This window comes from Podarcis cretensis (genome assembly GCF_951804945.1).
Source record: "Podarcis cretensis genome assembly, chromosome: 13".
Classification (NCBI taxonomy): Eukaryota; Metazoa; Chordata; class Lepidosauria; order Squamata; family Lacertidae; genus Podarcis; species Podarcis cretensis.
In genome coordinates, this window is record NC_137182.1 from 18,949,925 (window position 1) to 18,976,650 (window position 26,726).

The following is a 26,726-nucleotide window of genomic DNA, read 5'->3' on the forward strand; positions in this document are numbered from 1 at the left end:
TCTTGTACGTACAGCAGAAGAATCAAGTGGTAAGAAGTTTCCTAGGTTCCTGATGTATATGCTACAGCTGTACCAGGCATGGTCCCTGCTTTCTAGCAGCTATTTCCTGATTTACAACTGACTTTACCCACTTTAAGGGACGCAGGTGGCGCTGTAGGTTAAACCACAGAGCCTAGGACTTGCTGATCAGAAGGTCAGTGGTTCAAATCCCCGCAACGGGGTGAGCTCCCCTTGCTCGGTCCCTGCTCCTGCCAACCTAGCAGTTCGAAAGCACATCAAAGTGCAAGTAGATAAATAGGTACCGCTCCGGCGGGAAGATAAACAGTGTTTCCGTGCGCTGCCCTGGTTCGCCAGAAGCGGCTTAGTCATGCTGGCCACATGACCCAGAAGCTGTACGCCGGCTCCCTCGGCCAGTAAAGTGAGATGAGTGCCTCAACCCCAGAGTCGGTCACGACTGGCCCTAATGGTCAGGGGTCCCTTTACCCTTTTTTTACCCACTTTACAGAAGACAATAATCCTCTTTTGGAAGGGCTTGCCGATTCAAGTCTGCTTTGAACCAGAAGCGCAAAGCTAGAACCTAGAGAACAGGCCAACTCGCCTGGTCTCTGTTTTCTGCCACAATGGTAACATGAATTGTATTCCTGTTTAACCCATTGTGTCTGTGTTTGCATCTATGCAAACTGATGTTCTCTTCTCTCTTTTGGGGGCGATGCCTTCATTTTATAAACCACTGCTCCTATTTTGACTTTTTGGAAAGACTGCCAAAGTCTTCCTTCCTCTGCACGCCAGATAAAACTCTGCCTCGTCACTGCATATGCACTATATATTTAAAGCACATTGTTGTTGTTGTTGTTTAGTCCTTTAGTCGTTTCCGACTCTTCGTGACCCCATGGACCAGAGCTCGCCAGGCACTCCTGTCTTCCACTGGCTTCACTCAACTGTAGTTTGCCCCTCACAAAGCTATAATTTCCAGTACCCTTAACATTCTAAAGTTTCAAGAAGTATCATTTTTTGGTGGGGGTGGGTGGGGAATGTGTGTATGGTGTGTATGCAATGTAAGAGTAGTTCAGCTTTTTCAGTCATTGCCCTTTTGCAATGCCTCCAGGGAGCTGTGTGGCCTGAGTGAGTGCAGTCACACACCCCCCCCCAACATGCACACATTCTATGTTTCCCCTCCCAGCTCATCCTCAGCTGATTTGTACAAATCCGTAGCATTGGGGGTGGGGGAGAGAATTATTCCCCCACTGCAGTGCTAGCCTGGTCCAAGAGGTTCTTCTCCATTCAGCCCAGCATCACAGAGAGAAGGGGAAAGTGCCATCTCTGCTTTTCAGATCCATCTGAAAAGCAGAGAGGACGATACTTCCTCCTCGCTACGGCAGTGCGTTGGGTGAGAGACAGTGACTTCTCTGCCCAACCCGCTGTGTAGATGCTAAGTCTCAGGATATCTCCCAAGGGACAGCGGGAAAAGCTCGTGGTCTTGCAAGGATGCCAAGAAGTCTTTGCACAATCTGCTCTGGAGCACTGAAAGCATATCTAAAGACAAGTTAATCCATAAGAATATTTTTGTTGTCTCGCTCTGCAAAAGATCTGGAGTTAGATGTAAGCCGGGATGGAGTGCAATGTTTAAAAAAAGAGTCCCCAAAATAGAATCCGTAACATGCAATGGTGTAGTCTTGCGCGACTAAGCATCATGTTCAGAGCTCGCCTCTGCCATGAGTGTACGAACTAATTCCTAGGGGCCGAGGAGGTCTCTTCACCCCCCCACCCCATAAAATATTTGAGGGAGCTCACCCCCCTCCAAAGTTGATGGACACTGCAATTCACAGACTCCCACTCCCCATCGCTGCAGAACAAGGTTTTAACGACCCCCTCCAAATTAGCCAAACTCCTTAAAAATTTATTTGCAAATTTTACAATTTATACAGAAGAGATCCGTTTAAAAAATAATAATCAGATTTTGTACAAAAACAAACAAACCCTTCAGGAGACTGAAACCCAACCAAACCCTCAGACCTATAGCATTAAATAAACATCTTGCCTACATATATATACATATACACACAGACAGAACTCCTGGACAAGAATTTTTGGTTCCTCTGCCCCACCTAAGCAAAACAATAGGCTGCTTCTAGAAATCCCAGCACCTTGCATAAATACTCACAAAAGCTCCTTCTGTTTTAAAACTACCCGTTTTAAACTGCTAGCCAAGGTGGAAGGGGGGGGGCAGAGAGTGACCTCAGTGACACCCCTCTGACCAAACTTTGGCCCCAGTCCAGCAGAGCAAATCCACCAACCCACACAGAGTACCACCACCCACCTGGTTCCTATTTCACAGCGTAGTCCCCCCCACCTCATCAGAAGGTAACCCTTTGCCTCCCCCGTACTGTGATTAACCTCCCCACACCCCCTTTTTTTCTGTACTCCACCAAGGAAAAATATGGACCAGGCCCTGCTGAAAGAGCCCTCCCTCCCAATCAACCCAGGCAAAGCCAATAGCCTCCTAAGGATCCCAGAATGCTTCGCTCCACCTCTGCTGTATCATACTTTACCCTCACCCTACCATGACAGTCCAAGCAGCCCGATTTCCGCTAAAGTGCATATCTCCCACCCCTCTGGTGGAAGATCTTGGTGCCTTCACACCTGGCCTCCCTGACTGCAACCTACTGGAGCCCACCCCACCCTGATTTGGGTCTTCACATCTCTTCCCACCCAGCCTAGGTTCTTTCACACAGTTTGGTTGAAGGCACCAGAAAGCGGGTGGTCTGGAGAAGGCAGAGAATGGAGGTCCAGTCATTATTAATGGCCCCAGCCCCGTATTCTTGCAGCGGGTGGGTGGGTGGAGTTTAGGAGGTGGCCGACTGCGCCAGCAGAGTGGTCCCAAACTGGTAGGTGAGCTTCTTCTTGACCTTGCGAATTTCGCCCGTCTTGCTGTAGTTGCGTAGCGCCCGAGCCATTTTCTGATAGGTCATCTTCTTGCGGTTGCCCTTCTGCTGTCCCCAGCGATGCGCCAGGAGCTCCTTGTGCTTCGAGGAGAACTGGAAGATCCCTGCGTCACGGTGCACCCACCACACGCATTCCTTCATGTCGCCGCGCTCAAGGAGCTCCAGCAGGAACTGGTAGAGGCGCAACTTGCGTCGGGAGCCTGCGGAGGGCGACAGACAAACAAAAATCATCAGCGCAATGCTCTCCATGCCCAGCAACGCGTTCAGTGGAGGGTACCTATTGAGGGTACCTGAAGGAGCGTCTCCAACCCTGTCATTCAGCCCGGACACTGAGATCTAGCTCTGAGGGCCTTCTGGCGGTTCCCTCACTGCGAGAAGTGAGGTTACAGGGAACTAGGCAGAGGGCATTCTTGGTAGGGGCACCCACCCTGTGGAATGCCCTCGCATCAGATGTCAAGGAGATGAATAGCTATAGAACCCTTAGAAGACATATGAAGCCAGCCCTGTATAGGGAAGTTTTTAATGTTTAGGGTTCTATTATATTTTTATATGGTATGGTAAACGTAAAAAGGCGATTATGGGGTTGCGGTGCTCATCTTGCTTTCAGGCTGAGGGAGCCGGCGTTTGTCCACAGCTTTCCGGGTCATGTTGCCAGCAGGACTAAACCGCTTCTGGCGCTACAGAACACCATGAGGGTAACCAGAGCACACGGAAATGCCGTTTACCTTCCTGCCACAGTGGTACCTATTTATCTACTTGCGCTGGTGTGCTTTCAAACTGCTAGGTTGGCAGGAGCTGGGCAGAGCAACAGGAGCTCACCCCGTCGCGGGGATTCGAACCGCCGACCTTCTGATCGGCAAGCCCAAGAGGCTCAGTGGTTTACACCACAGCGCCACTCGCATCCCTTTTTGGTATGATAAACATAGTGTTGGCTCCAGGGTTTTGTGGGTGCTCAGACAAGGCACCCTCTATGGGCCCACTTTAGCTGGGAGATCAGAGACTGCAAACTCAAGGACTCTTTCAGGCAAAACACCAGCCTTCTTGGCAGTACCCTATAAGTGGTGGCTCTTTTGGGGGCAGGGGGCAGCGCACAACCCCTGGGCAGCAACATCCTCTCAACTTCACCGATTTACTTCTTGACATACAGTGAGTATTTCTGCATGTGTGCGCAGAAACATACAGACAAGATGCATGGTCTTGCTAGGTGCTGAAAACATGGGATGGAGTCACCCACCTGAATCAAAACCAGGCGAGAGATTCTCATCCAAGTCGCTGTCGGAGGACACCTCCAGGTTCCGACTCTCCCCGTGGAATTCCTCTTCTTCCGACGAGGGGCTAGGGACTTCCCTGGGAAGAGGGTACTGCTCATAGGGGAGGTAAATCTGTAGATGTCCATGGGATGGAGGATGGAGGGGTAAAAAAACCACACCAGTCGTTAGCCAAAGAGGAACGTCCTTGCCCAGGAAGTTAGGACCAAACTACATGTTACACAGGAATGCCATGGTGGGATTCCCCTACTGTTCTCATTCATTCATTCATTTAATGTCTATAGTACCCTTCATCTGAAGATCACAGGGTAGTTTACAATATAAAAACACAAAAATACACAACACAGTAACAATCAAAAACAACCCCCCACCTGAGCCTTTGGGTGATACAGGAAGGGAAGAAAAAGGGGTTATTTTTTCCTTCCCCATAGAAGACTCCTGATCTAGGCTCCAGAGCCCTGGCTGAGTTCTCTCATTAGGGACTAGGAACATTTTGTTGAGTGTCGCTATGTGTTAGGACCCAAATGATACATTATGCAGGAAAACCGTGATAGGATCTCCTTGGTGCTTTGTTTACTTTTTGACAAACAGTAGCAGCAGGGGGAGAATGGGAGATAGGGCGATTGGGGAGGATAATGCTATCAGTTGCTGCTAGCCAAGATGGCTGTCAGAGGCAGTAATCCTTCTGAATACCTGTTCCTGGTATTCTTAGGAGGGCAGGATGTTTATTGAGCTTGGGTCCTGCATCTCAGTTTACCGCAAGCATCTGACTGGCCACTGGGAGGACAGGATACTAGACTATAAAGGAACCATTGGCCTGATCTAGAAGGTTCTTCTTGAATGTTATGATGAGAGGACCTACCAATTTGATCAGAGTAGTGGTGCCTGGGGTGGGGTGGGGGGAGTAGTTAATCTTTCCCCTCAGATGCCATTTTCCTCTTATCAAAACCACTGACCCCCCCATGGCTACAGCTTTGGACTACAGCTACAGAACCCAGATAAGGCAAAACAGATAACCCCTTTTTCTGATTCAGATTAATCTGGGGCCACATCTACACACCAGTACATTTAAAGCATGCATATACTGCTTTAAACAGTCTTTTATAGCACCCTCATACCACTTTAACAGCCATGGAGATCCTGGGAACTGTTGCTTGCTAGAGGTGCTGATCTCTCAGAGTCATAATCCCCAGCAACAAGACCAAACTACAGTTCCCAGGATTCTCCGTGGCTGTTAAAGTGGTATGAGAGGGCTATAAATGTGTGGTCTGGGTTAAAGGTAAAGGTAAAGGTACCCCTGCCCGTACAGGCCAGTCTTGACAGACTCTAGGGTTGTGCGCTCATCTCACTCTATAGGCCGGGAGCCAGCGCTGTCCACAGACACTTCCGGGTCACGTGGCCAGCGTGACAAGCTGCATCTGGCGAGCCAGCGCAGCACATGGAACGCCGTTTACCTTCCCGCTGGTAAGCGGTCCCTATTTATCTACTTGCACCCGGGGGTGCTTTCGAACTGCTAGGTTGGCAGGCGCTGGGACCGAACGGTGGGAGCGCACCCCGCCGCGGGGATTCGAACCGCCGACCATGCAATCGGCAAGTCCTAGGCGCTGAGGTTTTACCCACAGCGCCACCTGCGTCCCCTGGTTAGGGCTGGGCAATAGATTGATATATCATCCAAAGCCGGTTTGGAAGTCCATATCGTGCTATCGGTTTCATAATTTTTGATGTGGCAATATATTGTAAATCATGATGTGTGTGTGCGCTATGCAAAAAAATCATAATGTGAGGAAAACCGTGAAGCCAGCCAATGCTTCCTCTTGATTCCTGCAGCCTCTGTTAACTCCGTCAGCTCAGGCCTCCCCTGCCTAATGCAGGGGGCAGCAAATCACATGAGCAGGGCCCATCAAAAAATCATGACACTGGAAAAACTGTGAAGCCAGCTAGTGCCTCTACATAGCTCCATCCTTATTTCAGACATTATAAAATATTAGTATATTTATATATGTTTAGCTGGTGATATATCACAATGCTGAAAACTAGATATTGCCCGGCCCTAGTCTGAGTGTTACCAAGAACTCATTGGCACCCTGCTTATGTATAACAGCTGCAAGGGTGCCCAGAGCTGTAAAGACGATAAGATACCTACTAGGGCAGACTGGCGCATGAAATTACTGGACTATGCAGAGATGGCAAGATTAATTGGGAAAATCAGAAATCAGGAGGATCAAAACTTCAACAGAGAATGGGATAAATATAGATTGTATTTGAAGGACCACTGTAAACACTTGAACTCTTCGGCAGGTTTTAAATAACTCCTGCAATGGCTTTGGATACAATGGAGGGTTGTTAATTAGATGGACTTATAATATGCAGTTGAAAGAGTTACTTAAAGAACCCACAGAGGGGAGGAGGGAAGCCCTAGGATTCGGAAGAATCTTGTGTAAAGTTTTAATATTGCAAGAACATGCACGTGCGCTGGTCACAATTTGCTGCTTCCAAGCATGTGCGAGATGTCATTTTGAGCATCTGTGCATGCACAAGCAGCGAAACCCAGAAGTAACACACTCCGTTACTTCTGGGTCTCTGCAGAGCACAACCCGAAAATATTCATCCCGAAGCTACTTCAACACGAGGTATAACTGTAAAAACTTTAAAATAAAATAAAAAAGAACTCATTGGCACCCAGCAGCACTTTGTCTTGCCCACCAAGCTCCAATACCAGATCTGAAAACCCAGGTCTCCTGGCTTCCCATTCCCAAAACCCACAGACCCATAGCTGTCAACTTACAGATTTGAAAATAAGGGACCAGCAGCCAAAAAAGGGATTTTAGTCAATCAGCTCCCGAGCCAAAGGCAAAAAGCCCAGCCAGCCCAGCAGCCAAATGAAGCCTCAAGTGGTGGTTCCCACAGTGCAGCAAACCGGCAAAGGGGGTGCAGCAAGGAAAACCGCCATCACCTCTCCACTGGGAAGCGCTGAGCAAAGGCGAGTCCCCAGGCAACGCAGCCGATTTGATCGGCACAAGGTATGCAAGCTCCACCCCCCAGTCGTTCTTAGACTCCTTATTGGGTGAGCAACGCAGCCAAGCCACACAGTTGGAGCCTCCCTCCTCCCTGGCCGGCAGGGAGGGAGGGAGAAGAGCTGCTTCCTTTGAAACCCTGGAAATTTAAGGGACATCATCAATAAGGGACAGCAGTGGGACACAGCGCTGGGATAAGGGAGTTTCCCGCCAAATAAGGGACAGTTGACAGCTATGCACAGACCCCACTCCCTTCCCAGGTCCTGGTTCTCTCTCGCCCCACCGCAAATGGACTAGGCGCCGCCTTCACCTGGGTGTTGTAGTCTTCCTTGGGTGCGAGGCACATGTTCTGCGTGGGTACCACTCCCTCCTGGCTGTAGACAGAATCCAGGGAGAGCTGCGGGTAAGAACTATGCAGGTAGGAGACTTGGACATTCTGCAGCTGGGCCAGCTGGCCCACCTCATAGCCTTCATAGCCAGGCTCCTGCATCTCCAGCCAGTTCATGCAAGACTCTGAAAAGCAAGGAGAAAGGAGACCCAAGAGAACAAGCCAATGAGTCAGGAGCAGGGAACCTTTCATAGCCCGGGGGCCACATTCCCTGGGCTCAGCAAGCTTTCTGGGGCCGCAAGCTAGTGGCGGGCAAATGCCAGCATCAAATGTGGGTAGGGCAATGGATGTAAATGTTGTACAGTAGGCTAGTTTACATGTAGACAAACAAGCACTCTAACCCAGGCAAGCAAGAGATATTCTCAGAGGACCTATTCCAGCTAGGCCAAAAAACAACAACAACACCTGGGACAATGTGTCCAATTCTGGACACCATAATTTAGGAAGGATGTTGTCAAGCTGGAACGTGCGCAGAGGAGGGCAACTAAAACGGTCAAGGGTCAAGAAGCCAAGCCTTATGAGGAATGGCTGAAGGAGCTGGGTATGTTTAGCTTGTGAGAAAGGAGACACAATAGCCATCACCAAATATCTTGACAGCTGTCACATGGAAGATGGCGCAAGTCTTGTTTTCTCCTGCTCTGGAGGGCAGGACTTTCATTTCATTTATTGAATTTATTGAATTTATATACCGCCCTATACCTGGACTTTCTCTTCCAAGGGCTTCATGTTACAGTGGTACCTCGGGTTACAAACACTTCAGGTTACAAACACTTCAGGTTACAGACTCCCCTAACCCGGAAGTAGTACCTTGGGTTAAGAACTTTACTTCAGGGTAAGAATACAAATCGCAGCGGGAGGCCCCATTAGCTAAAGTGGTACCTCAGGTTAAGAACAGTTTCAGCTTAAGAACAGACCTCCGGAACGAATTAAGTTCTTAACCAGAGGTACCACTGTACTAGAAAGGTGATTCCAACTACAGTGGTACATTGGGTTAAGAACTTAATTCGTTCTGGAGGTCCATTCTTAACCTGAAACTGTTCTTAACCTGAGGTACCACTTTAGCTAATGGGGCCGCCTGCTGCCGGAGCATGATTTCTGTTCTCATCCTGAAGCAAACTTCTTAACCCAAGGTACTATTTCTAGGTTAGCGGAGTCTGTAACCTGAAGCGTCTGTAACCTGAGGTACAACTGTAAACATCAGGAGGAACTTTCGGACAGTAAGAGCCGTCTGACAGTGGAATGGTCTCCCTCAGGAGGTTGTAGGCTCTCCTTCATTGGAGGTTTTTAAAGCAGAGGTTGGATGGGGCCATCTGTCATGGATGCTTTAGCTAAGATACCTGCATTGCAGGGGGTTGGACTAGATGACCCTTGGGGTCCCGTTCCAACTCTACAGTTCTGTGATTTTACTCAAGGAGGGTGTGAAGCAGGGTGAGTGGGCAGTGCCCCATCTGTTCTAATGGACCAGACTCTGCCCTTCAAAAGGTTGCCTTGGTAGTTTTCCATCCTCCTGTTTTCCCTTCTCTGCTTTGTGAATCCTGGAGCCCTCCCTCCCAAAATCTACTTGGATCTCTTGGGTATAAGAGCAGGAGGGTTGAGGGTTGTGTTACTCAGCTCAGGCTACAAAGGCTTTTCTTCTATGTGCAAATGCCTCAAGCCATCGATTTTGCATAGGGAACAGTAGGTACATACAGTACCGGCTACAGGCCCGAAATCTCTCCTCTCCCCATTAGAGGGCACAGTTTTTGAAACCAATATCCAGACCCTATCTCCAAAGAGTGAACTCACTTCTCTGAATGTGAATTCTTATCCGATCAAAATGCCGTACAGAAGAAAAAGATATTAGAAGGCTTAGGAGAGCCCCAGGGTTTGTAGAATACATTTGGGGCTGTATTACCTTGAAGAAATAGGAGAACAGAGAAGGAAAGGCAAGGAGTAGAGGCCAAAGCCTTGGGAGAAGACGTACCTTGTCGAAAGCTGTTTTTTTTTTTAAAAAAATGCTGTGTTAGAGGGGGCAGAGAAGCAAGCAAAAGAGGAATCTGAAACAGTGTAGTGCAAAGTTTAGGCCGAAATCCTAATCGCATTAACCAGGGAATAAAAACCCCATTTAATTTACTAGGGTTTTCCGTGGTGCTGTGAGTTAAACCACAGTGCCTAGGACTTCCCGATCAGAAGGTCGGCGGTTCAAATCCCCGCAATGGGGCGAGCTCCCATTGCTCGGTGCTGCTAACCTAGCAATTTGAAAGCACGTCAAAATGCAGGTAGATAAATAGGTACCGCTCTGGGGGGAAGGTAAACGGCGTTTCCGTGCGCTGCTCTGGTTCACCAGAAGCAGCTTAGTCATGCTGGCCACATGACCCGGAAGCTGTACGCCGGCTCCCTCAGCCAATAAAGCGAGATGAGCGCCGCAACCCCAGAGTCAGCCACGACTGGACCTAATGGTCAGGGGTCCCTTTACCTTTAAACATGGATAGAATTGCTCTGTTAGCTGTGATGAAAGTATAATATACTTAAAATACTTATGTCTCACTTTATATAGCCCAAACAGACTCTGAAAAGCAGCATTACAAAACAAAACAAAAGAGTCTCGAAATAAAATTGCACTAAAGACAGATCTTAAAAAGCAGAGACATCACCTTGCCAACAAAGGTCCGTATAGTTAAAGCTATGGTTTTCCCAGTAGTGATGTATGGAAGTGAGAGCTGGACCATATTGAAGGCTGATCGCCGAAGAATTGATGCTTTTGAATTATGGTGTTGGAGGAGACTCTTGAGAGTCCCATGGACTGCAAGAAGATCAAACCTATCCATTCTTAAGGAAATCAGCCCTGAGTGCTCACTGGAAGGACAGATCGTGAAGCTGAGGCTCCAGTACTTTGGCCACCTCATGAGAAGAGAAGACTCCCTGGAAAAGACCCTGATGTTGGGAAAGATGGAGGGCACAAGGAGAAGGGGAGGACAGAGGACGAGATGGTTGGACAGTGTTCTCGAAGCTACCAACATGAGTCTGACCAAACTGTGGGAGGCAGTGGAAGACAGAAGTGCCTGGCGTGCTCTGGTCCACGGGGTCAAGAAGAGTCGGACACGACTAAACGACTAAACAACAACAAAAGACGGATGTGACAGCTGTACTTCAAAGTTGGCAGGATGAAGACCCACCATCCATTGCTAAGTAGTCTGAAGATCTTACTCCCCCTTTCTGCAGTTGAACGTATATCTTATCATTATCAGTCTACATTAGATATCTATTTGGGGACACACACACACATTTTTGTTGCAGGATGGAATATTCTTAATGTGAGCCAATGCTGTTTCATAGAATCACAGAACTGTAGAGTTGGAAGAGATCTTGATGATCATCTAGTTCAAACCTCTGCAATGAAGGAATATGCAGCCGTTCTTTCTGGGTTACGCCAGCAATGAAAAATAGGGGGAGGAGAAGAGGGGAGTGAGATGGAGCCAGGATTTTGCAGGCAGCATTTCCTGCCCTCATCCTCAGTCTTCCCTAGTGTCACAGCTTCCCGCCGAAATCCTCTTCTGAGTTAAGGGAGTGGGGCTGAACTAAGAGAATGATAGAAGGCAAATAAAAGAGAGATAAAGAAGGAGCCAAAGAGCGAAGGGTTTGAAAAAAAACAAAAAGGAAGAGTAGCAGATTAAACCCAGATCAGATAAGAGAACGGAAGCCTTAGAAAATGGTAAGAAGGATGAGCAGAAAATGGTAGCAAGTCAAACTGGGAGAGAATATTTATTTATTATAACAGCTATATTCCTCCAAGGAGCTCAAGGTGGCTGGCTCAAAGTCACCCAGCAGGCTTCATCGCTGAGCAGAAATTCGAACCCGGGTCTCCCAGGTCCGAGTCCAGCACTCTAGCCGCTACTGTTAAAAAAAAGACAATCAGCCAGTGCCACCGCAGAAGAAAGGGACAAGGAGAAAAGAATGGGATTTAGCATTTGGAAAGATTTGGGAATGGCAAGTTACTTTTTGCCTTTTCCTCAAGGACCTCCTCTCCCCATATGAAGTGACCTGAACCCAGCAATCATTATTTGAGGCCTGTCTTCGTGTGCCTCCTCTGTGAGAGGTCCGGAAGGTGGCAACCTGAGAACAGGGCCTTTTCCGCATTGGCTCCCGATTTGTGAAATGCTCTCCCCAGTGAGGCTCTCCTAGCACCTTCATTACATACCTTTAGGCACCAGGGGAATACATTTCTCTATAACCAGACCTTTGACTGATGAAACATTTCACGGCCTTTTATATGTTATGGTGGTGGGGGGGGGTATCGGTTTGTTTTTGTTTGTTTATGTTCTCATTTTGTACTTTTATGTTGTGATCTTCGGATGAAGGGCAATCTAGACATTTAATTATAATTAATAATAACACATTTCTGGAGCAGGGGCCGGCAGGGTAGAAGGGAGTGGGATGGAGAACTCTCATTTTTATGTTTTGCAGTAGCTTGAACAGAAAAGGGAAGGTTTGGGGGAAGGAAAGACTGAATGCGAGCCCCCAGCATGAGAGAAAAGGACAGCGAGGAATAATTATTTTCTGGACAAATGAAGCTTAAGATAACGAGAGGGCATCTATTCAGAAATGGTAGTGAGATTAGAAAAGGAAGGTATAGAGTTGCAGACCATCAGCATAAAACAAGTACATTGTGGGCGTATTTGCCCCTTAAGGCGGGCAAGACTAAAGGAAGTCCTAGGGCATGGCTAGGGGGGACGCAGGTGGCGCTGTGGGTTAAAGCCTCAGCGCCTAGGACTTGCCGATCGAAAGGTCGGCGGTTCGAATCCCTGCGGCGGGGTGCGCTCCCGCTGCTCGGTCCCAGCGCCTGCCAACCTAGCAGTTCGAAAGCACCTCCGGGTGCAAGTAGATAAATAGGGACCGCTTACCAGCGGGAAGGTAAACGGCGTTTCCGTGTGCGGCTCTGGCTTGCCAGAGCAGTGATGTCACGCTGGCCACGTGACCCGGAAGTGTCTCCGGACAGCACTGGCCCCTGGCCTCTTAAGTGAGATGGGCGCACAACCCCAGAGTCTGTCAAGACTGGCCCGTACGGGCAGGGGTACCTTTACCTTTACCTTTAGGGCATGGCTGGGAGGCAATCGATGAGGCCAAATTGCCTGAAGCTAAAGCAAGTCCAAGCCTGGTCAAGGCCTGGAGCGGAGACTAAGTTGTGTGTTAACTTTGGATACCGTAACAGAAGAAAGGCAAAGTAAATAAAAAAAAACCCATGGGGTGTGTGTGTGTGTGTGTGTGGAAAACCACAGAGACACATTCTGGAGCGGTTTGATCACTTCAGTCCACTCTCTGCTTTTGGAAAAGATCTTGCAAGTTCGTTCCCTGTATGGGACAGCTGCATATTCCTGCATGGCAGGGAGTCAGACTTGATGATCCTCCCAAAGCTCCAATTCTGCGGTGCCATATATGTATTCCTCAGACTGCATTTATAGGCCTCACCTTCCCACCCAAGGAGCTCGAGACGGTGTAAATGGTTCTCGCTCCCTCCTGGCGCAACCCCAACAACCACCCTGCGAGGTAGTGACTGGCTCAAGGGCAGCCAGTGAGCAGGGCCGTCTTACCCATAGGTGTTAGGGGTGCAGGGCACCCAGGGGTCAGGCTCTCAGGGGCGCCAGGCTGAGAGTCCGGGGCCCGAGAGTTGAGTCAGGGAAGAGCCCGCCCATCGGTCGGAGCCCTGTGGCAGGCTCTTCTGCTGTGGGCAGCTCTGCGCTGCGAGTTCGGGGGCAACCGAGCCAGTGAGACGCTGAGGCGGCTGACCAGGTCCACCCTCCTGCGTGCCTGGGACTGGCCAACCTGGGGGGGGCGGGCGGGTGGACCTTTGCACCCCGTGCCGCATATACTTAAGACAGCCCTGCCAGTGAGCTCTGTAGCTGAGTGGGGATTTGAGCCCTGGCCTCCCCAGGCCCTAATCCTGACACTCTTAAGAACCTGACACACCAGCTCACTTATGCAGAGGCCAGGGGTGGGTTGGTGTGTGGAAGGTGTTGCTTGAAAGGCAGAAGGGTTCAGCCCGAACGCTGAGATCCAGCTCCAAGGGCCTTCTGGCAGTTCCCTCCCTGCCAGGAGTAAGGTTACAGGGAACCAGGCAGAGGGCCTTCTCGGTAGTGGCACCCGCCCTGTGGAACGGCTTCCCAATCAGATGTCAAGGAGATGGCCTTTAGAAGACATCTGAAGGCACCCATGTATGGGGAAGTTTTTAATGCTTATTGTTTTATTATGTTTTGTATGTGCTGGAAGCTGCCCAGAGTGGCTGTTGCAACAAATAATAAATTATTATTATTATTATTATTATTATTATTATTATGACTGCTGAGCAGGAGTGGGAAGGCTCATCAAACTAGCCAGGCTGTGAGCTTCTTGGGTGAAAGGCAGAATAAAACAAAGAATGCATACTGATAAGCTGCCAGATCTACACATCAGCTCTGCCTTGCCACCCAAGGCAGCAAAACTAACTGCAGATGTGGCAGGAAGCAGATGCTGGGTGGGCGGTCAGTTGCTCGATTATAATAATTTTATTATGTATACCCTGCCCATCTGGCTGGATTGAACCTTAAGGGTACACCAGAGTAGATTGGCAACTTGGTGCCAGAGATCAAAAGTGGCAGGCCAGCCCCAGATTGGATTATCCTGCTCTTCAGGCAACTCCCAGCCTCCCTGAGACTACAAAACCCAAATGCAGTATCTCTCTCTCTCTCTGCAAATAATACAGAGTGCCTATCTGTGGCAGGCCCCCACCAAGACCTGTATAGAAGCAAGCACATCCCAGAAATCAGATGGCAGCCGCTGATTAAATGCAGATTGCGCAAGCGAGCGGGGCAGGTGGGGAGGGGGGAGGAAGAGAGAGAGAGAGAGACTCCTCTGTTCTAAACAGGAAAGCCATGCATGACTCTTCTGCAGGACGTCTTAACGGCTAGGCAAAAGAGGGTCACATGCAAATCGGCGAGTGAGAGAACAAGAACTTACATTTGTTCATTCAGTTTGGAGAGGAAGGGTAGTCAGCCTGGAGCCCTCACAACGCTGGGATTCCCTATTCCCATCAACATGGTCCATGTGATATATAATATGCCTCCTACAATTAGTTTGCATGCAGCTGTGCGCACATCATACATTTAAAGCAATCCCCAAATAATTCTGAGAACTGTAGTTTGTAAGGGTGCTGGGAATTGTAGTTCTTTGAGAAGTAAACTACAGTTCTTCCCAGGTTTCTTGAAGCCGGGGGTGTGGGCGTCATGTGCTTTAAATGTATACTGTGTGTGCAGCTCTGGTCTCCTGGCTCCTGTGATGATGATGATGATGATGATGATAATAATAATAATAATAATAATAATAATAATAATAATAATATTGGCTTTTTTCAGCCAGAGCTCAGCTCCAGTACCTCTCAGGTAAGAGAACAAGGGAGAAGTTCATGGTGAGCCCCAGCACCTCCTTTTCTAGAAAAATAACACTGATGATAATAATAATTTATTACTTTTACCCCACCCATCAGTTCAAGTTGCCCCAGCCGTTCTGAGCAGCCACTCCCCAGCACTAAGACATGCCTTACCTGGCGAGCTCTCGGGGTCTGCAAGGCAGGAAGCAAACGTGGGTTCTTGTTTGCAAGAGTCCAGGTCATAGATGCAGCCGCTGGGAAACTGGGAAGACAACAGGCAGGCCTGTGAGCAACATTAAAACCCCTTCACTCCACACCCTCAAATGCAACAAGGACCTAGGAAGACTCCCAGTCTCTAAACCCACCCCAGTCTGCTTCCACTAAGAAAACGAAAGGAAACCCTGGAAAGCTGCTGCCAGCCAGTGTAGGCCATATGAGCTAGATGAGCCAATGGTCCGACTCAGTGCAAGACTGTTTCTTATGTTTCCATCTTGGCTTCTGAGCTACACAGCTCTCAACAAAATCCCACTTTGAAATCCTCTTCTCACACTCAAACCAGTAAAATGCAAGGATTCTGGGCCACATACTTACCATATAGCCATACTGGGACCCCTCGAACCTGCCAAGATAGAAGGGAAATTGGTTAGCAGATTTTAGCATCATCATCATCATCATCATCATCATTATTAACAGACATGTTTACAGCACCATCCTATATATTCTACCAACAGAAACTGATGATCAAGATTTGAGTGACAGCCCTAGTAGCTGCTAAACTAGCAATTAAACCAATTAAGGCTTGCTGTTCTGCCAGTTACTAATTATCTAAGTGCCATATCTTCCTTGCAAGGGATTTATCATATTTATCGGTTTTGAATCTTTCATCCTGCAGAAGAGGAAAGAAACAAGGAAGCATTGTTCCCATTTTACAGACGGAGGCAGGTATATTGAGGTTTGTAGCACAGGGGCATGGGACGCGGGTGGCACTGTGGGTTAAACCACAGAGCCTAGGGCTTGCCAATCAGAAGGTCGGCGGTTCAAATCCCCGTGACGGGGTGAGCTCCTGTTGCTCGGTCCCTGCTCCTGCCAACCTAGCAGTTCAAAAGCACGTCAAAGTGCAAGTAGATAAATAGGTACCACTCCAGCGGGAAGGTAAACGGCGTTTCCACGCGCTGCTCTGGTTTGCCAGAAGCGGCTTAATCATGCTGGCCACATGACCCGGAAGCTGTACGCCGGCTCCCTCGGCCAATAAAGCGAGATGGGCGCTGCAACCACAGAGTCGGTCACGACTGGACCTAATGGACAGGGGTCCCTTTACCCTTTACCTTAGCACAGGGGCTGCTTGGTCAAATTGCACTGCACATTATTTTTCTTGTAAATGCATAATTATTTCTTCAGGGATATGTTCCTAATAATTCACACACCCTCAAAAAGAGGGCACTACACAGTAAAGCTCAGGAACCCGGGGGGGGGGGGAACTTGTCGAGCAGGTGTGGGAAACCTCCAAATGCTGCTGAACTACAGCTCCTATCAGCAAGGAAGGTCAATGGCCAGGGACGATGGGAGTTCTAGTTTAGCAAGAGCTCCCCAGATATGGTCTAGACCTACCCTGTCACAGCAAAATTGAGACTCAGGTCAGAGCAGGGAACTGAGTGTGCATGTGTGAATCATAAGCGCTCCTGTCAATAGACAGGTTGAGAACCTGTGGCCTCTAATCAGAGGCCATGTTGCCTAGGGCTGATGTACTATACAGTGGTACCTTGGGTTACGTACTTAATTCATTCCAGAGGTCCGTTCTTAACCTGAAACTGTTCTTAACCTGAAGCACAACTTTAGCTAATGGGGCCTCCCGCTGCCGCCGCACTGCCGAAACACGATTTCTGTTCTCATCCTGAAGTAAAGTTCTTAACCCGAGGTACTATTTCTGGGTTAGCGGTGTCTGTAACCTGAAGCGTATGTAACCTGAAGCGTATGTAACCCGAGGTACCACTGTACAGGTTTGCCATCCCTACAACCCACAATGTTGAGTACCCAAATGTTAACTAAGCCAAAACAACTTCCCTTCTTTGTTTTCCAAGTGATACATTTGAGCATCTAGGATGGAGAGAGGGCCAACTCCCAAGAGACTGTGATCTACTACAGAGTTAAAACTGGCAGTGATCTACCTCCTTTTTGGGGGTTCAGGTCAAAGTTGTTGAGCTTTTTCTAGGGGGGCCAGTGATCTACCAGTGATCTACCAGTTGGACGTGCCTGATCTAGGAGATAGAACACTGAGGCTTCACAGCAGATGTGGCACAGATGTGGATCTCTCCCGTAGCCAAATACACTGCCTTGGCCACTGGAAATTTCTCTTTGGCATGTCCTGTTTTGTTCAGGAGCCATGCCTGAAAACACTGTGGAAACCAGGTGTGTGTGTATGTGTGTAAATACTGATATTTCCTGGAATACATCTGAAAGCACAATACTTGTGTGGGTCCAAGTCTCAGAGCCCAAAGGTAAAAGCCTCAACAGTTCTCATTAAATCATACCTATATTCTCAGTTTGTGCAACAGCCTAAATGTTGGCCTTGGGACCAGTGTCAAAGCCCTGATTGCGAAACCCCCCAAAATATTGTTACCTGCCCCAGAGATATGTTGGGCTACTCTGGCTTAATGATAACCCATATCCTATGCCAAGTACCCAGAAGGCCTCATATCCTCTTCCCTACACTGCACTAGGGACAGAGATCCCAACACACGCTATGCATTTTTACAGCTGTGTGTGTTAAGCCAAAGTCAAATGCATCTAGAAGGGCAGCCTTGAACAAGTCACCCTCTCTTGGCCTCAGTTCCTGCCATAAATCTGCAAAATGGGCGTACTAAATGACCTGCCTCGGGCCACTTTTGGAGGATTTGTCACAAAGCACTTTTGGGAGCCCTGAAAGTACTAGAGAAACAAAAACGCCAAGCGATAAAAGTCAGACCTCTTCAAAATGTCTCTGATGGGAAATAGAGATACACAGCAAAGAGAGGGAGGGGACTTTAGAAAAAGATTAAAAAGGGAAACAGACGGGGAGGGGAGGACAGATAAAAGGAGATCACAGTCAGAGGTTAAACTGGCAAATACAGTGAAGGCAAGACATGTCAGGCAACTTACTTTCATGCCGCACACATTTAAAGTGCCCCCTCACACACACACCCCAGAAAAAAAAGAATCCTAGGAATTTTAGTTTTAAGCACATAAGAAATTTGCACATCTCGGAATGTGTGGTGCTGTTCTCCAACCACAAACCCTCCAACACTTCTCTAATGAAAATAGGGACGTCCCATTCCATAATGAAAATTTTACTTATTTATACCCCACACATCTTATTGGGTTGCCCCAGCCAGTCTGGGCAGATTCCAACAGAAATATATGTTGTTTTCCAGGGACAGTCCCGGATTTGCAAAAGCCGTCCCGGTTTCTGATTTGATCCTGGCATGTCCCGCTTTTCCTTGGGACTGTCCCTATTTTCATCAGATAAATGTTGGACAGTGTGGAGTTAGGCAACCGCCGAGCCAAGGAGATAAGTAACTTGACAACTTTGGGAGTACATCTGAAGGCAGCTCTGTAGAGGGAAGTTTTTTAAATGTTTTGTGTGTTGCACACACACACTACAACATTTTAAAAACTTCCCTCTACAAGCCTGCCTTCTGATGTATTCCAAAAGTTGTCAAGTTACTCATCTCTTTGGTTCAAGGGGTCGAATAAGCCCATTCTCTCCAACAGTTATCTGATGAAAATAGGGACGGTCCCAAGGAAAAGCGGAATGTGCCGGGATCAAATCAGAAACCGGGACGGCTTCTGCAAATCTGGGACTGTCCCTGGAAAACAGGGACAACTTGGAGGGTCTGCAGATGCCTGTAGAAAACCAGCAATCAGGATTTGAGCACAAAGCATTTCCCCCTGTGGTGCCTAGCAACTGCTATTCAGTAGCATTATAGACATCATGGCCTTATCTTCCACGAAGGGTGTTCAGGTTTTGAAGCTCTGTGAGGGGCAAATTAATGTCATGGAAAGGCAGCCCATTGTTATTTATTTGTACTATTATTTTTTTCCTACTTTCAGAGAAAAGGTGGGTTTTTTTTCTGCCTCAGGTGCCAAAATAGCTCCGCTGGCCTTCATGCACCTTGAATCACAGAGCGTGAGTGGGTGGAGACCATTTCCTGTTCTACCTCACGCTGCAAAATGTCTTGGGCCAGCGCTGGAGAAAGTGGTGGCGGAGATGTCGATGGAAATGGGACAGAGGTAGGATAAAATACACCAGATGGGGAAATCGGGGCGATGGGCACCTACCCCTTGTGTAATTCAATAGCTGCAACAAGAAATAAACAGTGTTTATTTACCTTGAGGGGCTCTCTACAGTGGTACCTCGGGTTACATACGCTTCAGGTTACAGACTCCGCTAACCCAGAAATATTACCTCGGGTTAAGAACTTTACTTCAGGATGAGAACAGAAATCGCGCGACAGCAGCGGGAGGCCCCATTAGCTAAAGTGGTGCTTCAGGGTAAGAACAGTTTCAGGTTAAGAACGGACCTCCAGAACTAATTAATCCATTTCGTAGGTCCGTTCTTAACCTGAAACTGTTCTTAACCTGAAGCACCACTTTAGCTAATGGGATCTCCTGCTGCCGCCGCACTGCCGGAGCCCGATTTCTGTTCTTATCCTGAAGCAAAGTTCTTAACCTGAAGCACTATTTCTGGGTTAGCGGAGTGTGTAACCTGAAGCGTACGTAACCCGAGGTACCACTGTAATAGGAAGGCACATTGTCCCTCTCAGTTATTTCACAGCGTGCTTAAAAACAGATCGGTTTTTGGTGGCCCATAGGAAGCTGCTGCCTCATACTGAGTGAGACCCGTTTGCTCCATTTAGACCAGTATTATCAACACTGACTGGCAGCCACTCTCCAGGGTTTCAGGCAGGATTCGCTCCCGGCGCTGATGGGGACTGAACCCTGGGACCTTTGGCAGACCATTGTTCCCTTTCCAGAGCTCCGATTCTCAGCGAAGAAGAACCAATTGTTAAACCACTCTGAAAATTGTAGGTCTGCAACTCTCAGAACCCTTGACAAACTACAGTTCCCAGAATTCTCTGAGGGAAGCCATGGCTGTTTGTAAAGAGGTCTCGGTGGCACTTTAAAACAAATGGGGTCAATGTGGGCCTAAGTTGGCAGGTATTAAAAGTGGCTCAGTCAATGCTGAGGGCAGGAGGGCTGTGGATTGTACTGTATACCCGACATTTGGGATGGAAAAAGCTGGACAAGGAAGCTCCACACCCTCCCCTCATACAAGGCGCCACCCCAACCCCCTCGCAGTCACACTCTTGTGAGCCGAGGAAATATTCAAATCTAGCTTTCCCCACCTCAGCATTTGCATAACAGGCAAGAGGAGGGGAAGGAAAGTGAGAGGAGAAAGTTGAGGTTGGGGTGCGCTTGGGGTGGGGCGTTCAAAAGCCCCCAATATTAGATTGCAAGTAAATTGGGGCGGAAAGGGGCTGCTAAATTTGGAGTGGGGTTGCCGTATTTAAAGCAGCAAAGTCTCTGCACCTTTTCAATGTTGCAAAAAAAGGGGGGGGTGAGTTGGAATTCAGCAGCTGAAGTTTTTGCCCAGCATGGTTGGTGGGAAAAGTTATACCAGAGAACTTTTCTCCTTACAGCAGGTCCTGCCTTGCAAAGGAGCCCCGTTTGAAAAGGTTGGCGGCAACCTGCCTTAAGAAACAAGCAGCAGCCCTTAATACTGGCGTTTCCAGGAACTTTCCAGGCATAAGGCACGGATCCTGTCCACAAAGTGACCAAGGATAAAGCCCCCACAGCATAAAAAATTGACACACGGGCTTCCCACTGCGTGTTCTTTCTCCTCCGGCCCCTTACTTTTCGCAACTGACATTAAATTACAGAGACCATGTGGTGAGTCGTGTTGGGCATAGGCAGGAGACGTCCTGGGTTTGTATCCCAAGTTAGAGAATCATTGAATTGTGAAGAGATGGAAGGGACCCCGAGGGTCATCTAGTCCAACCCCTGCAATACAGGAATCTTTTGCCCAACGTGAGGCTCGAACTCAAGACCCTGAGATGAGCAGTCTCATGCTAACACTATCCCATGAACCTCATTGGGTGATCTTGGGCAAAAAGCTAACACTCGGCCTCGCCTTCCTGGCATGACTGTTGTGTGGAGAAGGAGAAAAACCTTATAGGCTGCCCTGAAGTCCTAGGAAGAAGGGTGGGATCCAAGCATAACAATAATATGAAGTGATAGCAGCCTGGCTGCCTTTATACAAAACTGCTCCCCAAGCCCAGAAAAGCTAGAAATCCAAAATTCTGGCTCTTGAGCCTTTTTGCGGACTCACAAGGTGTGCGCTTGATGCAGTTAGTTTTCAGTTAGTTCTGTGCTGAGGCTTTAACAAAATCGTTGTTCCTATTCAGAGAATTCCGGGGTCCGAGCAAACACCCCGCTTCCCCTGGTCGATTTCCCTCCCGCAGAGAACCCAGGAGTTCGGGAACGCAGCCAACCTGCCCCGACCTTACAGGAGTCCTCTGCTCCTCTCGGGCGCCCCTCCCTCCACCCTGTGGCGTAGCGTGGGTTGTCAGCACCCGGGGCAAGGCAAGTAATTTGCGCCCCCTAACCCTGGATTTGCGCCCCCTAACCCTATCCCTAACCCTAACCCCCAGATGTTGCGCCCGGTGCGGCCGGCCCCCCCTGCACCCCCCACGCCACGCCACTGCCTCCACCCCTTGTATGAACCTCGGGGCAAAGACTTTTTGTCCAACTTTCGCAGCCGGCAAGCAACCACCGACGGAGAAGCGAGTTGGGAGAAGAAGAGCAACTCCCAGACCCAGGGATCAAAGTTTTAAAAATGAAACAACGCCCCATCTCCAAATGCGGGAGGCGTTGGCAAATGGGTGCTTGGGGGGGGGGGGAATACTCTGCACATGCTCGGGGACCACTTTAAAGAATTAAGAACAAAAAAACCAGGGCAGATGATTCCATATATTTGTGTGTGCGCCCCTTTCTCCACAATCGAAAACACTTTCCCCCCGGTTCACTCACTGCGCGTAGTCTACGTCCAGCATCCTCAGTCCGCCACGATCGCTGCGGAGGCCACCGATCCTAAACTTTCCGTCTCCGTCTGCCGATGGCAACTTGGCGGGGGGTGGGAATTATATAGCATCTCGCGGGCGGCGGAGGGAGTGATCTCACAACCGCGAAATTCCCCCCCGATGGGCGTGGCCGGCCCGGGACTCTTACGCAATGTGAGGTTTCCAGTCCGGTGCGAGGAAAGGGGCGCGAGGGAGGGAGGGAGGGAGGGGAGGAGGAGGAAGGAGAGAGAGAGAGGGAGGGAGGGAGGCTGGGCTGGCAGCGAAGAGGGCACGCGCTTCCCCCTGCGCGATCCTTGCCCAGCAAAAGATTACGAAGCACATTAGTGCATTTTTTTCGCCACCCATTAAAAAAATCGTGTCCGCGCGCCCAGGGATTTGCTGACCATGGCTGTTTTTAGACCACTCTGAGGATTTATACTTTCTGTGTGTTGCATTTCGTGTACTTTACTGTACTTTATACTGATGTTATACTTTATACTGATGTTGCAAATTGTGTGCCTACTTTTTGGGGGGGGGGATTTATGTATTTCATTTTATAATGTATTATAAAACAGAGAGAACCATTATAGGAACAGAGGAAAATGAAAAGGGGGGGGAAACCCCAAAATTTATAGTGTGTTGAAATAACAAAGGGCAAGTAATGGCTGTCGGTGTTATCGAGTATCTTTCCTGATTAGCCGGGATTGTGACGGGGGTAGTCTTGAAAAGGATGGTTCCACTGTATATATCAAAAAGCCTATTAAAAGTGCCTGGAGGTTCTAGTAAAAGTAAAGGTACCCCTGACTGTTAGGTCTAGTCACAAACTGGGGTTGCGCGCTCATCTCACTTTAGTGGCCGAGGGAGCTGGCGTTTGTCCGCAGACAGTTTTTCCGCAGACAGCATGACTAAGCCGCTTCTGGCGAACCAGAGCAGCGCATGGAAGTGGTACCTATTTATCTACTTGCACTTTGACGTGCTTTCAAACTGCTAGGTGGGCAGGAGGTGGGACCAAACAACGGGAGCTCACCCCGTCATGGGGATTCAAACTGCCGACCTTCTGATCGGCAAGCCCTAGGCTCTGTGGACCACAGCGCCACCCGCGTCGCTGCCTGGAGGTTCTAGCCCTTGTCAAAATCCTATATATATTCTTTAGAGTTTTGGGGGCAGCGCATAAATACTAAAATAAAATTAAATAAGCTCCCCCAGCTGGGCGGTGAAGTTCACACGGAAATATCATAGAATCATAGAGTTGGAAGAGACCACAAGGGCCATCGAGTCCAACCCCCTGCCAAACAGGAAACACCATCAGAGCACTCCTGACATATGGTTGTCAAGCCTCTGCTTAAAGACCTCCAAAGAAGGAGACTCCACCACACTCCTTGGCAGCAAATTCCACTGTCGAACAGCTCTTACTGTCAGGAAGTTCTTCCTAATGTTTAGGTGGAATCTTCTTTCTTGTAGTTGGGAACCATTGCTCCGTGTCCGCTTCTCTGGAGCAGCAGAAAACAACCTTTCTCCCTCCTCTATGTGACATCCTTTTATATATTTGAACATGGCTATCATATCACCCCTTAACCTCCTCTTCTCCAGGCTAAACATGCCCAGCTCCCTTAGCCGTTTCCTCATAAGGCATCGTTTCCAGTGACAGAGATGCATTCAGAAGCACTTCCAAACTGCAAACCTGCTCCTTCAGGAGGAGTGCAGTTCAACAGTGCTGGATTACCAAATAAGCATAGTAGCCATTACCCTACGGGCCTTTTAGGGGCCCCACAACAACGGATCAAAACAATACAGTGGTACCTCAGGTTAAGTACTTAATTCATTCCGGAGGTCCGTTCTTAACCTGAAACTGTTCTTAACCTGAAGCACCACTTTAGCTAATGGGGCCTCCTGCTGCTGCCGCGCAACCGGAGCACGATTTCTGCTCTCATCCTGAAGCAAAGTTCTTAACCCGAGGTACTATTTCTGGGTTAGCGGAGTCTGTAACCTGAAGCGTATGTAACCTGAAGCGTATGTAACCCGAGGTACCACTGTCTTGATTTGTTCTTGAAATAAAATTGCAAAAACGTAACAAGGAGATCATTTGCAAGATAGGCCCCTTCCAAGATTTTGACTTCCTTGGGGCCTCCACAGGGTTTAATCCAGCACTGCCATCCAGGGTTGGCAACTGACCAATTGCTTGGACATGGGAGCTACTCACCCACAGTGCCAGGATTCAACCTTAGCTTGTTTTTCGCCATCCATTTCACCACTGCATCCAGGCAACAGCCTGGAGACTGCACAGCCTCTCCTCATTCGGATGTTATGGAGAAATAGAAGCAAGTGTTTCTTTTTGGTTTTCACGGCTTGTTGTTACCGTTGTTTAGTAATAATGGTGGTTGCTTTTTCAAACTGTTAGCCGCATTGAGACTTTTGGTAGGAAGACAGGGTAAATCTTTGTGGGGGAGGGGGGCAATTAACTTTAACTAACGAACTGTGCTTCTTTTAAAGAGTGAGGGTCTGGTGCGTGGTCAACTGACCCAATGCCACAAAAGTGACTTTGCATCAGCTGCCAAGGGGGCAGGGAAGCATAAAAGCTGAAATGTACTTGAATTTTCCGTCTTGTGTCATCCTGTGGGTTTCACATACAGTGGTACCTCTGGTTACGTACTTAATTCGTTCTGGAGGTCCGTTCTTAACTTGAAACTGTTCTTAACCTGAAGCACCACTTTAGCTAATGGGGCCTCCCACTGCTGCCGCGCTGCCAGAGCATGATTTCTGTTCTCATCCTGAAGCAAAGTTCTTAACCCGAGGTACTATTTCTGGGTTAGCGGAGTCTGTAACCTGAAGCGTATGTAACCAGAGGTACCACTGTACTGAACATGCGGGAAAGCAGAAAAATGCGAGGGTACTCTTGCTCACTAAGAGACAAAACTGTTAACCTGAGCCAAGGGTGAAAGGGGAACCCACGCCTAAGGTTAAAGCTTTACGCAACGAAGCAAGAAAGTTTACGTCGCCGCGAATCTGCTCTCTTTAAGCTGCTACTGGACTCGCAAAACCTTCTAATGGGTAGGCAAAAGAGCTTTGCAAAATTCACTGAGCACCACCAGTGGCGAGTTCGGCTTCCACTGTGGAGGCAGCACAGAATCCCAGAATTGTAGAGGTGCAAGGATCATCTGCCGGGATCTGCAGCCGGCAATCTTGCCGTTATCAGCACCTCGCTCTGATCAACTGTGCTATCTAGTCCGAGTATGTGCCCGAATACCAGTTTCTGGAAACCGGAGAGAACCAATTGCACGGAGGATCTGCTTGTGGGATCTGTTTGGCCACTGCAAGAACAGGATACCGGACTAGATGGGCCACTGGCCTGACCCGGCAGATCTCTTCCCTTGTGGGTACAACCTGGCACCATTCTGCGCTCTCCCCACCTCATGAGAGATGCTCACATGAGCAGCTAGGGAGTCACGACTTGCGAAAGAATCTGGAAGATTGCTTATCTCCTTGAGACACCTTTCCTCATTATCTCCGCTGCCCTGACTCCTCCATCTGGATTGGGGGAGGGCCCTGACTCAATAGAGAATGGGGGGAAAGGGGGGGGGAGAGAGCCTGCACCAGCCCCGATTTACTGCCTCCTTTAATCTCTCCCCTCCCCACTCCTTGCTCAAGTTTCTAACTAACTGGTGACATCCCATCTTTAAGGGAGTAGGGCAGGAAGATGTTACCACCAGCCGCCAGCTGCGGTCAGGCCAAGTTATAAGGAAGGGTCAAAGGTCACTGCCGGAAGCCCCAGTTACTAGCTGAAGTGCGCAACATGGCATTTTGTCACATTTTTCATGCCCTGTGAAGCTGCCTTCCTCGCCACAACCCTGCAAGCCTGAGACCAGGTTGGTCCACACATGAAGGACACTGGGTGACCTTGAGCCAGTTGCCCGCTCCCAGCCTGAACTACCTGGCAGGGGTGTGGAGGATTAAGCAGGCAGAGAACATCCCATGCATGCACCCCTAATTCAACGGCGGACCTGGGGGTCTCAAATTTCAGCGGCACCCTGTGTAACGCCAACATTTGGCGCCCGTCTCTCCTGCTCATTGTTTTGTTTTTCTTTTTAGCAAAGGGAAGAAAACCTTTTATTTTCATTTATTCACTCTTCTCCTGCTGCTTTCTAAATAACTGAATTGCAGAGGTGGCAGGGACCGCGAGTTATCTAGTCCAACCTTCTGCATTGCAGGAATCTTTCGCCCAACACGGGGCTCAAACCCACGACCCTGAGGTTAAGAATCTCATGCTCCACCGACTGAGCTACGCATTATGGTTGCGGTGTCCCCGAGGCTCCATGGCCAGTGTGACCGAACCGGTCATGCTCCCCTAAATCCGCCTTTGCCCGATTCTCTTGGAGGAAGGGTAAGATAAAAATTAATGATTTTACAGCTAGGAAACTGAAGCTGAGAGGAAGGCAACTGGGTGTGGGGAGGGGAGGACTGTAGGTCAGCAGCTGAAGACATACTTTGGTGACCTTTGGTCCTCCAGATGTTGCTCCCATCAGGCCTGGCCACTGGCTATGCATGCTGGGGCTGATGAGAGTTGTTGTGTAGAAACATCTGGAGGACCAAAGCTTCCCCACTCCCAAGTTAGAAGAACAGGGGAGCAGCAGGTACAATTGCCTGA

The 26,726-nt window shown here is 48.9% G+C and overlaps 1 protein-coding gene across 1 annotated transcript; it reads right to left on the bottom strand.

The window, feature by feature from the left end:
- Window positions 1–1,876: 1,876 nt before the first annotated feature.
- SPIB (Spi-B transcription factor) lies at window positions 1,877–22,352 on the bottom strand. Its single transcript, XM_079950059.1, has 6 exons — window positions 22,056–22,352; window positions 15,582–15,609; window positions 15,165–15,252; window positions 7,535–7,737; window positions 4,177–4,324; window positions 1,877–3,142 (listed from the first exon to the last, which is right to left on the bottom strand). The coding sequence occupies exons 1-6, from the start codon at window positions 22,076–22,078 to the stop codon at window positions 2,844–2,846; spliced, it is 789 nt and encodes a 262-aa protein (XP_079806185.1). The 5' UTR covers window positions 22,079–22,352; the 3' UTR covers window positions 1,877–2,843.
- Between the last annotated feature and the right edge of the window lie 4,374 nt (window positions 22,353–26,726).